The sequence below is a fragment of the Penicillium diatomitis genome (genome assembly GCF_028827545.1).
Source record: "Penicillium diatomitis strain IBT 30728 chromosome Unknown utg000003l_segment0_segment0, whole genome shotgun sequence".
In the NCBI taxonomy this organism is placed as follows: domain Eukaryota; kingdom Fungi; phylum Ascomycota; class Eurotiomycetes; order Eurotiales; family Aspergillaceae; genus Penicillium; species Penicillium diatomitis.
The window spans coordinates 2,407,586-2,420,553 of record NW_026623175.1 but is presented as its reverse complement, the minus strand read 5'-3'; the positions used below and the strand labels follow the sequence as shown (position 1 = coordinate 2,420,553).

The window sequence follows — 12,968 nt, the reverse complement described above, 5'->3', positions numbered from 1 at the left end:
GTAGAACAAGCATTTGTTATTTGCGGCATTGTGTATCAAACTGAATTCAACAAAAACAGGCCATAATGATAGAATCCAAATCAGCAATCAAACTTGTCGGTCTCATCCTCCTTTGATTCTGTGCATCACTATGTGAATCGAGTGGCCTGCCATCGACGGTGGTGCTTTAATGGCGGTGGAAGGGGATGGTAGTCACGACATATGGGAAGTACTTAGTGCTGTAGAAAGAGACACTTTGTCAGTATGGGTTCCCTCAAGTTTGGGCTAGGGATCATGTCCCTATTCTCGTCAAGGGCCCCTGATAGACTTACGCCGCAAGAGGTGCAAGAGCAGCCGCTGCAGTTACCACTGCAGGAGCACTTGGAGCAGGAGCAGGGAGACATGTTGATCGATGTTGTGATGGGGGGGAGATATGGTCTCTTGAAGTGGTATACTGATAAGATGTTTGGGATGTAATTTGGCAGTTGTTAAGATTCTTAAACAGGAAGCTGTTCGAGTGGGAGAAGGGCAGGATTTTATACACCTGGGGGGGCCTGTCTCCGCGGCGGGAATCGGAGTCTTCGAGACAATCAGTACTTGGTACTTAGTCTTTATTGTCATCTACCTGGGGATGAGTTTTCACGACTTTCTTGTTCCATCTGCTGTCCGTGTGGAGGCGCGTACATGGACACACTCGTCGGTGTACTGGTGTACTTCCAAGTCCTTCCAGTCCACCAGTGTACTGGTCCATAGTAGATCCCCACTTGTTCAAGCCCCTCTAGAGAACCAACCCAGCCATATAGAGATCTACACGTGTGGGCGGTGGATTATCCCAGGACGATTGGTTGCCTTTCTCAATATGACCTCTGTCGTGTTGCGCATGTATATCACCTACTGCTACATCATCATGACCACGACCACGAGTACACAACCACCTGATGTACTACAGTCTATAGTCTATACTCTATACGCCTCCACTCGACCCTTTTCCTACCTCCCCGAGCCCACACCCAGACCCTCTCAACCCTCCTCGAAGACTCACCGGTACGCGAGTCGGCAAAAACAAACGCCTTGGGGATTCTGCGCTGTCCACGTCCCGTGACCAAGTCATCAGTCATTGCATCCCGTCCGACGACGCAGTTGCCTCAGTCCAGGCTACAGCCCTGCACCCAAACTGCTGTTGCCCCTCTCTGTTTGCCCTCCCCACCTCCTACTCCGTCTCAATCTACAGCACGTCGAAGCCGAGATTTGCTTCTTTGAGGGAAGGACTCAGCTCCGAAGGGCATTGCATGCATTTCAGCTTCCCCTCACTTGTAGACTTGGCCTTGACATGGCCTTTTCTTGAGTGTGGGTTTCACGCGTTAACCGCTCGCAGATTACGGTCCGATGTCCATGCAGATGAGTGGTAGTCAAGTACACCAAATCTTGTCAAGCTACAAGTAGTCTATCTGCCGAGATCTCTGCCACTAATGTATACACTATAGACTAAGGGGTTGCAACTTACGACTAGTGCTTCTGTAGTCTCTCAGAACACACGAGAGGTGATGAAGCCGACTATCCGGTACAGAATGGGAGGAGATCCACCAAGTGACAAAATCACTACCTAAGCCCTACATGCTCAGGTAGTTCGTCGAGGGTTACTATGATGTACTTGGCGCGGATCTCCGAAGATATGTGGAGATCAGACTAGGGCATTCTGACGACGAACGGTTCTCGAGAGCGTTAACCCTTATGCTGTCACCACGCTTTCACTTTGGGATGTGTTACACCGCAGTCTCAGATCGTCAGCGTGGTGTGGAATAATATGAGAAGGTTGCAATGCGTCCTGCTGACTTTCCAATCTAGACCTTCTGCTGAGCCCAGAGGTCTTGAGCGTCGTGCTAAGATCGACACTCAACATAATTATTAGTTGCAGGCAGATAGATGCCCGATTGGACTCTGTATCGTAGGAAACCCCCACCCAAGATGACTCTATGATTTCACAACAGAATCGTCTCCGAACAGTCCAAGTCCAGTTCTTGTAGACCGATAGAGTTCCTTCCCTCCAAACGCACCGTGTGGCCACCCTCTGCATGCCCCATGCATGCATCAGGCCCGAATTCGGCGAAATTCTTGATCTTTGCGGGCGGAGCGTCCGTTTTTCTTTCGCGCCATTTGAAGCGTTCATGTCTGGAAGAAGATAGGATTGGTACTTTCTTTGCTTCTGGGCAGCGAAAGTCGCTCATGTGGAGGTCTTGCTGGGGGAGGTGCCGGGGTGGGGGGTATGCTGCACTTATCTTGCGTCTTGCATGCTTTTGGTTCCCATCTGCGAGCCTGTGAGATGGCACGGAACAGTCATGCTAATTCGAATGTTTTCGACTACGATATTCATACATATTGCTCGCTTTCTCGGGAAGAAATCACAGCTCGATTGATGGGATTCTCGATTTTATGTGGCATGATCATTGACTGGTTACCTCTACGCAAGTCTTGTACTCGGTGATGCCGACGAGTCAGTAGATCTACAGGACAGCCCAGGCGCCAGGACTAAGAGACCGGATACTTCGACATCTGCATAGTGGATCTCTCCACGAGAGAGGGCATCATCAACAAGTCTCGGCGTGGATCCCCCTTTGTCCGATTTCGATTCCAGAGTGGGATAGGTACTGGTAGTCATAGCCAAGCTCATCCGACTCGTGTCCGAATCTTACTGGCATACCTCGTCGCTACCTAGGGAGTACCGCTGTAATCGTGCATGTCTGCCACACGGACCCTTGGCTGAGATGCATCGCCGACAAAGCGCGTTTTCCAAGGCGTGCCGACCAGCTGGTAATGAGAAAGTCACCAGGGGACTGGTTTCCATGGTGGATGAGGTGAGCTTTGCTGGATGCGAAGAGGGGGCTATTTAGCTGAAGTCAGGTAGGTAAGTGAGTGAATTCGAAGAGGGAGGGCGTTGTTCGTTCCATCGTTGGAGTTGGGTGGGCGGGTGAAATTCGTCCTGGCTCGAGGGGAAAGTCAGGTCGTTCCTGGCGTAGCTGTGCAGTTTAAGTAAGGTCACCGTGTATGAGATACTGAGGATTGATGCTTTTCTCCCCGGGAGATCGGTCACTTTCAGCTAACATGGAAGGTAGTAAGGTACTACTGCCCCGCTATATTTGGTATCATAATCGCCATTCACGTCCTGTGTCTCTCTTTATCCGCCTGGGACTTGTCGGCAGAACAGATCAAGAGATATCGATATATAGACTGTTTCCAGCAGGCTTGTATGCCAACCAGCCTATCGTACCTGACTGAGAGGAGGATTTTCCTTAGTATCTACATGGAGCCAGGCTAGTAGACAGCACGAGGATGTGAGGGGGGTTGCAGTAAAGCCCCCCAGGTCCTTCAAGTGCGGTCAATGACAGTGGTCATATAAGAAGTCTCCCGAGAATGGAAGACATCTGCGTACTGTCTTCTTCAACCTGAACGACTTTTCTACAACTATCAAATCTATACTCGATAAAGTGCAGCGAAACGGCCATGTCATTGTAACCTCGAACCTACATCTCCGTGTCCAGATCAGCTGATCGACTCCGCCATTGTCGACCCGACATTCATTCCCTCATTTCATCGACTGGAGAAGTAAGGTCCAAGCGAACGACACAATCTTCATTGAGAGCGATCAAGGCATACAATCCAAGAAGCAATCAGATTCATTTTTGATTTATTTCTGCGTTCGAGCACGTTCATGTCAGCCGATGAAGCGGGGGAACAATGATCAACTTCCTCGGGTGCAGTCGTCACGGAGGAGGACGGAGAGAACACTTACGGGGCACTGGCAAGCGCCGGCAGGGCACTGGCAGGAAGCGCCGCAGCTGCAGGTGTGATCGGGACCTAGAGAATCATGCTTGGTCAGTCTTTGCCAGTCAAGCAAGGAATCTGTTCCATGGTGGTGTTATCTGATGGTCCAACAGGAATGACACTTCCGTCGACAATCATTCACCCCGCCACGACCCCGCGACAAGCCACAAGCTCGAGCGATGCCGGCTGAAACTCAGATCGAGGCCGTGGCTCGTTGGGTCCACGAGTGATCAGAGACCGGGTTTGCCAGAGAGATTGTGGTGCTTACCCATTTTGACTGAGAGGTGTGGCTTTGGAGAAAGCGGATGGAAAGGCGAGGTTGTCTTGGAGAAGTAGTGGGGGTGTGAGTTCGTAGTGGGGAAAGAAGAGAGAGGAGGGAACGAAAGATGTTGAAGTCTTGGGGTCCGACACTCTTTATAGATAATCGGGTCCCCCCCCCGCCCGTGACTCTCTTCTTCAGATGGCCAACTGGGCAGTTTCATCTAAATGATGGACAGACAGACATTCATTCTATGAGTGGATGAATGGGTATCGGATCTCATATTGACTAGGGTCTTTGACCGTAATTGACCACTTCACAGATACTTGTCTCGGCGGATGAGGCGAAAGACTCGACCCCTTTGCGTATATTTGAGCAGATTTGTGGACGACCAGCTCCGCTTGAGCGCATACTTGATGCACGGCTGTGGGCTGTGAGATCCTAGAGGTCTAGTGACTTGGTGTTATGCTTCACCAACGTGGAAGGAGCAAGTACATATACCTCCCAGAGAAGTCAGGTACGTCTCGATAGGTGGTAACGAGGCACCGTGCTGATCACGCAGGGCAACACATGCGAAAGAGCATGGACTAATGGGTGGACATCAGCGTCACTCGTTACCTCAATAGAGAGATTGACTCTGATTGAGCTTGTATATAGGTACCTTATATTACCTATTTGCTGCCAGTTTCGACAATATTGCATCCCGCATTCTTTCTAAGTAAGGTAGAGTTCTCAATCAATGGCGCTGGCAGTTTTCATGAACCTGAGTACGAGTCCTCATGGAAGTCGAGAGCGTCAACCTTAGAACTGTTATGGTCAATGCATTTAATTTCGTGTGGTAGACATCGCAGAATAGGCCACTAGTATGTATCCATTTTGGGTTGAAAAACGGAAAATTGAAGGTGTAGTGCACTTTGTACGGTTGTACCTGAAGAAAGTCATGTTTTCAAGTAGGGTGTATATCTACCACGTCTACTACTCATCAGAAGAGGCTGCGACAGCGTATGGATCCCGTTCTACTGGGCTTGTGGTGATCAAAGCCCTCTTCCAGGCGACATATCTTGTGTAGCTCTACCTCTCTAACTTGACGTAAAGACCACTGGATATGTACATAAGGTCTACCAACTAACTAGGTAGGTCTCTGAATAGTTCTCATCACAAAATAAGGTGTGTCGTACCTATTCAGCAGACCAACTGTAGCTACATAGTAGTACCCCACTGATGCTCTGAATATAGAATTGTATCGTATACTGCCGTACAAGTGCCACAGCCAAGTGCATCCATTACTTAACTACAATGGTATTGTACCGTTGTACTGGACTTCAATCGTCTTGAAAATCTGTAGGTGGGGCTGTCGAGTCGGCCCACTGAGACCAATCCGGCATGAGCAGATCCGCTCGCCGCCATCCCGCAACATGCTTTCTGCCGTCATGCACCACTCTTTTTTTCTCCCACGCGCGGTGACCATCTTCCTTATTGTACTTGCCTTTCCCTGTCCACAACACCATTACGACACGTCGGGTCTTTCGCACGACTCTCTTCTCACAAGAACTCGCAACTGTCACTGCGCTCTGGCTCCTTGTTAAAATAAGACTGCCTCCGCGTTGCGTCTTGCGCCTGTCGCGTTCTTCTCAGAGCCCAGTCCGAATTGTGCGCGTCTGGTCATGAGTCGCCCTTTTCAGTTTCGAGGCAATGGCCCTCCCTCGCGTGGTGCACGAGGGCGAAATCCCAGACATGAGTTCTCATTCCGCCCCCCACCGCGTCACATCTCGGAGCGCCCGTTGCTGCGAGGTGTGAGGGAACCAACGCCTGAGCTGCTCTTTCCCGAAACAGAGCCAAAGCCGGCTCCCAAGTTTGCATCCCTGGAGAATCTGAGTGACAGTGAAGAGGCTGAGATGGAGCTCTCAGACGATGAAGACTCAGACGCTGAGGCTCGACCACGGAAGAAGCGCGTGGTGGGCACAGACGGCCAAGATGAGTCTGAGCAGCCTCTCCTCGCATCCATTCCGACACCAGCCCCCGTGACTGCACCAACCCCTCCACAACCCAAGTGGTCAAATCCTGACCCGTACACGGCACTTCCTCCTCCTGACGACAGCCAACACAAGCGAGTCGACGTGGTGAAGCTCATTCGCAAGGCCAGACTGGCTGCTATCCCAGCCGAGGCCAAGGCGAAAGATGCAGTCGCTGACAATGATGACTTCATCTCCCTAGGTGCCTTTGGAGACACTGCTGGAGGCCCTGATGAACCCGAGGACCAGCCACCAGCAAATGCGCCTACGGGCCCCAAGGCCTCGGAAGTCAGGGAGCCTGCGGCCGAATCTCGCAAGCGCACTCGGGACGACCAGCCCAAGCCCTTGACTTCCAAGCATGGCAAGCCTCTCCGGCGGTTCAAGATGGATGGTTCGATCCTGAATGAATGGTTGCCGTTCAAGGACCAGAATGCGACGCCGTGGATGGTATCTGAGCCATCCTTGAATGTAGCTGCGCGGTAAGCACGCCTGCCTCATATTACTTCAAGGCGGTGAGAATTCGTGTTAACGTTCAATTCTAGCTTGCAAAATGAGATTCTAGCATTCTACCAGTGGGTCAAACCACAGCGATTTGAGCAGATTGTGCGCCAGGACGTGGTCGACAGGCTTGAGCGTGCTTTCCAGAAGCGGTACTCTGGAGTGACGGTGCATGCCTTTGGCTCTTTCGCCTCTGGAATGTACCTCCCCACTGCGGACATTGATCTGGTCCTTCTTTCCACGTCTTTTGCCAATAAAGGCATTCGTGCTTTTGGCGATAGGAGAGGTCAAATCTACGCATTCGCTGCCTTTGTCAGGACCTCGGGTCTCGCAGTAGACGGTACCGTGGAAGCCATTGCCCATGCCCGGGTACCAATTCTCAAATGGGTAGACAAGCTCACGGGGCTGCGTGTCGATCTCTCGTTTGACAATGACAGCGGCCTCCTGGCCAATCGAACGTTTCAGGAGTGGAGTGAGCAGTACCCCATGATGCCCGTCCTGGTCTCTGTCGTGAAGCAGTTCTTGCTTCTTCGAGGGTTGAACGAGGTCCCCACTGGTGGTCTTGGTGGTTTCTCGATCACTTGCATCGTTACAAGCCTGCTTCAACATATGCCCCGTAAAGAGCAAGAGAATATCGGGGCTATTCTCATGGAATTCTTCTACTTTTACGGGAAGATTTTCAATTATGAGAAGACGGGGATTCGCATGCATCCCCCCGGATACTACAACAAGGTGGGAGCTCAAATTTATCCTGTGATTCTTCCCAGGCCGTACGTGCTAACTCAGTCTTGGCTTTCACAGACCTTCGAGAAGAGCGATCGATTGTCCATTGAGGATCCAAACAACCCGGCGAATGACATCTCCGGCGGTACCAAAGAGGTTGAGCTAATTTTCCGAACCTTCCGCTCCGCATACTGGAATCTGCGGGATCGAATGGACTGGATCAATGACCACGGCAAGAGAGACGCAAGTATCTTGGACGCAATCACCGCAGCAAACTACGATGAGTATCTTGATCAGCGTGATCAGCTCCGTCGGATCTTTGACACGGCGCCACAATTCGCAAAATATCGCCAGCCACCTCCGCCTCCACCTCCCCTGCCGGCTGAATCCCCTCCACCACCGCCTCCCACGGGGCCTCGGCACTCTCGGCCGGCGGCACGAAGATAAAGAAACGCTATAACGTGTCGCCATCATGGAGACCCTGACGACGAGGATGATTCATTTCGTGTGTTTGCTCCCTGCGTGCTCGATCACCCCTTGAGATACCCATCTTTATTTCCTTTTTTTGTTCTTTCTACTTGACAGAGTCGCCTGGAAGTATTTTGTACAACTTATCATTACTGGCATCGTTGGATTACGCATTATGGCCTTTAGGGTCAGCATTTTGTCTGCATAAGCATTCGGCTGTGTTTATGCCGTCGCTCACATATGATATACATTTGTTATCATTACTTGTCATGATCACTTTCAGCAACCCCTTGGCCGCTTTTACTCACATCTAGGGTTTGAACTCGAAATTGCCCAGCTGAGGCCACGTGCTCGACAGGTGTCTGTTTTACTTGTCTCAATGGGGCTCTTGCTCGGCGTTTCAGCGTAGTCTGACTGGCCCAATCTGCCTGCTACGACCCAGATTTCTCGGACTCGGAATCGCCAGCAGAATCAGTTCGCCTCCTCGAGAAGCTCTCGACGCAAAGTTCGACGAGCTCAGTCCCTGGCACGCGACGAAAGTCCCGAACATGAGCTTGATTCCTGGTGCCGATCTGGTATCTACTATTTTCCTCTTCCTTTCTAGTGATCAATGAAACTGCCCAAAGCGTGAGTTCTCAATGGACCCGGACTGGCCTCTACCGCTCATCCTCCTACTTTCCCAAATTTCCCCCTCTTTCCACCCCTTTCTCATCGGTCATGTGCTATATGCACGTTTTCGGAGAGGAAATGGAGCATGTGAGAGAGGTTGCGGTAGTTGAGCTGTGTTGCCTGATTGAATGGAATGGCTGGATTAAGATAGGAGATTCAGCGATACCTGTGAAAGGTAAGGTGGTCACTATAATCTATATACGTGTGACGAAATCTGCTTTACATCAATCAACAACACGCTTGATGAAGAGAACCAAGTGGTCCCCTTCGTCGAAGGTTTTCCCCGGGCATCATGGTGTAAAGGCGTCATGCCACCCGGGCAAAAAGAGTAAAATAAAAAAAGGAGTGCTCGTCTTGCTTCCATGTCTCGTAAATCGGATTCTCTCTCTATTCGACAACTCGTAACCTCTCTCGATCAAATCAACTGCGCCTCTGCATCCAGCGGCGGCGTCAACATAGACTCATCATGATCCGAAGCCGCCGGAGACGGCAGCGCCATTGTACTTTCCTTTTCTTCGGCTTCCATCGCCCGCCTGGCGGCAATATGGTCATCGGACAGCGTATTCTGGAAATTGGGCGGCGGGCTGGCCCAGACGTAATCCACCCACTCTGGGCCTAGGACGTCGCGCACCTCCTTGGCTAGTTGGAGGATTTTGGCCCGGCGCGTGTGTGACCAGGCGCGGTCTGTGATCAGACCTTCTGAGGGGGTGAGGATGGCGGGGGCTTGGGATTGGGATGGAACGGCGCCGGTCTGGAGAGTTGGTGATGACGAGGATGGAGAGAGGGGGGACTTTTTCAGGGAGAGAAGTTGCTTTTCAAGGTCAAGGTTGGAGTCATCGTCGTCTTCAACGTCTTCATCTCCTTCGACCGAGCTCTCGAGTCCGTCGAGGATACTGTGCCAGACGCGGAGAGTTTCATCCAATTCGTCAATGTTGCTCACGCCCATGACGCTGACACCGAGTCTCCTGCCTGTGCCGAGGTTCGCCACGGACAAAAAGCCCGGATCGGCATCCGTCGAACGAGCTAGCGGCGCACCAAGCGCACCGGCCTTTGCACCTGCACGCAGCCACGATTCGAGCGCGAACCGGATAGCCACCACTTCCAACTTCTCGCCACTCTGCGCGGTACATTCTGCGGCGGAGCGGATCACCGTTCGCAGCGCATCTGGCGCGGGATGGAAATCACCCATTGATCCGATGGGCACACCGTCTCGGCGAAGAAGTCCCATGCCCAGCGGGGACGCATTGGGGACCACGTCAACGCCGGCCGCGAGTAGTCGGGGCAAGGCGAGCGAACGAAGCCGAGTATTTTGCAGGGTGTAGTTGGCGTAGGACATGACGATATCGAGAGGCTCGCCTGTTGCCCTGAGAATCATTTCCGATAACGAGCTGAGCACATCGACTGGGTATCCGGAGATTCCGACATAGCGCAGCAGACCTTCTTCGTCACGCAGGCGGCGCAGCTCGGTCACGGCAGCCAGAACCTCGGCTGGAGAGACAAATTCCACGTCGTGACAGTACACGACATCTAGATACTCTGTATGCAGACGGCGCAAACTGCGACGGACACTATGTCGCACCCAGGCGGGGGAGTAGTCAAACGACGCGCCCGAGACCCGGCCGACCTTGGTCAGGAGGCGGTACGAATCTCGAGGGAAGTTGGTCTGCACAAACTCGGTGGCTAAGGCGCGGCCAAGGAGTTCCTCGGCGGGACCATAGTAGGGCGATGTGTCGAAAGCTCGGATTCCCCGCGACAGAGCGCGCTGGACGAGTTCGGTCGTGGGAAGAGCGAACGGATCAGCATTGTATTGCGAATTGAATGTCGCAGTGCCCATGATCAGCGGGGGCAGGTCCGCAGAGAGCGGGGATTGAGGCCGCATTGTGAAATATGCTGGTGAGAGCAGTCCGAACAGATCGAATGTATTGAGATTTGGGAGGGAAAGAAGATGGTGGGGGTATTTTGGGGTGGGTGAGGGTGAGACGGAGGAAGAGGGATAGCAGCAGAAGTGGTTGATTGCTCAGCAACGACGCCCCGTCAAATCTGAACGCAAAAGCCCGGCGAGGTCTCTTGAAGGATGGGGGAGATTTCTTTTTCTTTCTCTCTTCTTGTCTTTGGAACTCCTCGTTGGTTCGGATGACGTGGGGGAAAGTCGCCGTATTTGATGCACAGCTAGGCTCGAGCAGTCCAGAACCACGATAGCATCAATCGGCAGACCCGGACATGGTTGTGTATCAGTTATTAACGCGGTCGGTCTATTTCCAGGGTCAACCACAGAATCTAGAGTTTCCTAATCTCCGAGATCGAATTTGAAATCGAGATCGCGCCCAATGCGAAAGAGATCGGATTCGATTGAATTGTCCCGAGCTCCGCTTTCCGGGTTGGCGCCATGGCTGCGATTGATGAGACCCTACGGGATCGATGGGCCTATCGTAGACCCTGCAGAGTAGAGACCATGTCCGGTCAGAGACGAGAAACAGGGATCGAGAGGATGGGCCGCATCTAGGGTGTGGAGGGTGGAAATCCTCCCTTGGTCACCCTCCGATCGTGTTCCTGGAAGTTTATGAGGAGAAGAGGAGATGCGACGAGGTACGACGGGACGATGCAGAGTGCAGCATGACTCGTCATGGGACGGTCATTCAGCATCTTCCCCTGCCACGATAAGCTCGATAAGTCTAGGCCATGTCGGTCGGGGCCAGCAAAAGTACGCAAGAAATGGAAGAACAGTGGTTCTACGTTGGCTCTGGTCCATCATTCACTATTATTACCTTATTGAGCCCCGAGGTCTGCAGTCACAGTGACATTCAAAAGGTGGTGGGCCTTCCGACCGAGGTACTTACTGTTGTACTGTCTGCTCTACGGAAGTAGAAGTACCACTCCGAGGCAGACGTGTGGACTCAGGTCGACGGTCAGTGGACGGTGGACACTGGACACCTTTCGTCAAGGTCTAGGCTTACGTTGGGAGACTGAAGGTGAACAAATTGTTATAAGCCAATGATCTACATCGCAGCAGTATCGTATAGTACATGTGATTTTTCCTGCATTGCCTGGTCCAGATTCAGGCTGCTTGAAGAGCGGGGAGAGTCGAGAAAGGAGGAGGTGACTAGTAAAATACAAGTGGAATGGAAAAAAGGGACTCGCAGAGGGTATACACCAGCGAAGTTGAGAAGACATTGGGAAGTAGGAAGTGAAAAGATCGTTTCCAGAGGTAGTCTTTCCCGAGGAACAAAAACACGGCGATCGCGGAACCATCGAAAACCCTCAGTTCAATATGAAGACACTCCTCCCCCAGTCTCTTGGAGGGCTCTTCGTTTCTGCAATCATCTCCTCCCAAAAATCATAACGCCATGCTATGCCAAATCGAAATAAAGTGCTGAGCTGATGTCGAAAATCAGAAGTTTCGCCCGGCAGACACTGGGGGCGGGGTGCTGACTTCTCTTTTCCTCATGGTCAAAGATACGTGGCGGTCGCATCGATGCAAAAACGAGCATATACAGTCGGACGCGTAGAATCGTAAAGTGCGCATCGAGGCAAGAGCAAGAATCCGATTCATGACCATGTCCACAGGGTTGAGCAGATCGTCCCTCACCGGTCCTTGTAGACCTTGGGGTTCCAGCCTTCGCGAAGCTCCTTGTCCATCGCAGTCTTGCGCTCGGCTTCCCGAACTTCCATCTCTATCCGCTCTCGCGCCCGGAGAATCTTGCTCTGAAGGTAGAAGCTGCCGCCTTGCTTGGGGTCGTTGAGATCAAAGAGCTTCTTGAAGCGCTCCATCACATGTTCGAGGCTGGTCTCGCCGGCCGCCGGAGGCTTCACGTTCAGGATCTTGCAGGCCTCATCGAGAGTCAGACCACCCGAGGAGGAAAAGGCACTGCCGCCGTTCTTCTTCTGTGCGGCGTATTTGCCGGATGCCTGGGCTTGTTTGTAGGCTTCGGCGAAGGCGCGGCCGAAAACCCGGGCTCCGGTGACGACGACTTGTGTGACGAGACGGTGAGCCTGGGAGGATTCGAGAGGATGTTAGCAATTTTGGAGTCTGTGCATCAAAGCGCAAAATCTTGCACGAGGGAAAAGAAGTCTCTTACCATGTCGACAATCGGGGTGTGTCGGGTCTAGGGGTAAGAGTCACAAGGAGATGGAAGGAAGAAGAAGGGGAAAATTTCGGCGGCGTGTTTTAGCGCCGGGAGTCGGCGAGTTGAAAGTATGGGGTGTCGAGGTGTATGACTATGCCGAACCACGTCGGTAAGCTTGCGATCACTCTAGCAATAAAACTCAGTTCAATTTATGCAGATACTTGGTCTTCAAACAAGGGAGCAGAAATCTTCTGCAACTATATTCATTCTTTTCGAGACTGTTTGTTTGTGTCTGGTCTGCGCTTTGCTCCTGATGCCCAAGTACATTTGGCCCGGGTATCGGTTGCCTGCCAAATGAGTGTCCAATTGAGGTTCAACATCAAGGTACTTACTTTGACTGGCTTTTACTATGGGCGAGCAGGTACTGCTGCATATCTGGTGGCAGACTGCCAGACACTGTCTATGAGAAGTACTACA

General features: G+C 52.1%; 3 protein-coding genes across 3 annotated transcripts; 1 reads left to right on the top strand and 2 right to left on the bottom strand.

Annotated features, from left to right (window-relative positions):
• Positions 1-5,721: 5,721 nt before the first annotated feature.
• On the top strand, positions 5,722-7,737 carry N7539_003018 (putative topoisomerase family protein TRF4; the record flags this gene model as incomplete). The annotated part of the gene is made up of 2 exons (XM_056932621.1): positions 5,722-6,548; positions 6,612-7,737. The coding sequence occupies 2 exons, from the start codon at positions 5,722-5,724 to the stop codon at positions 7,735-7,737; spliced, it is 1,953 nt and encodes a 650-aa protein (XP_056792580.1).
• Positions 7,738-8,842: 1,105 nt separating this feature from the next.
• Positions 8,843-10,306, bottom strand: N7539_003017 (D-arabinose 1-dehydrogenase (NAD(P)(+)) ARA2; the record flags this gene model as incomplete). The annotated part of the gene is made up of 1 exon (XM_056932620.1): positions 8,843-10,306. The coding sequence occupies one exon, from the start codon at positions 10,304-10,306 to the stop codon at positions 8,843-8,845; it is 1,464 nt and encodes a 487-aa protein (XP_056792579.1).
• A 1,703-nt stretch (positions 10,307-12,009) lies between these two features.
• N7539_003016 (import motor complex subunit PAM16) lies at positions 12,010-12,506 on the bottom strand (the record flags this gene model as incomplete). The annotated part of the gene is made up of 2 exons (XM_056932619.1): positions 12,010-12,417; positions 12,504-12,506. 2 exons carry the CDS (start codon positions 12,504-12,506, stop codon positions 12,010-12,012), a joined length of 411 nt encoding a protein of 136 aa, XP_056792578.1.
• Between the last annotated feature and the right edge of the window lie 462 nt (positions 12,507-12,968).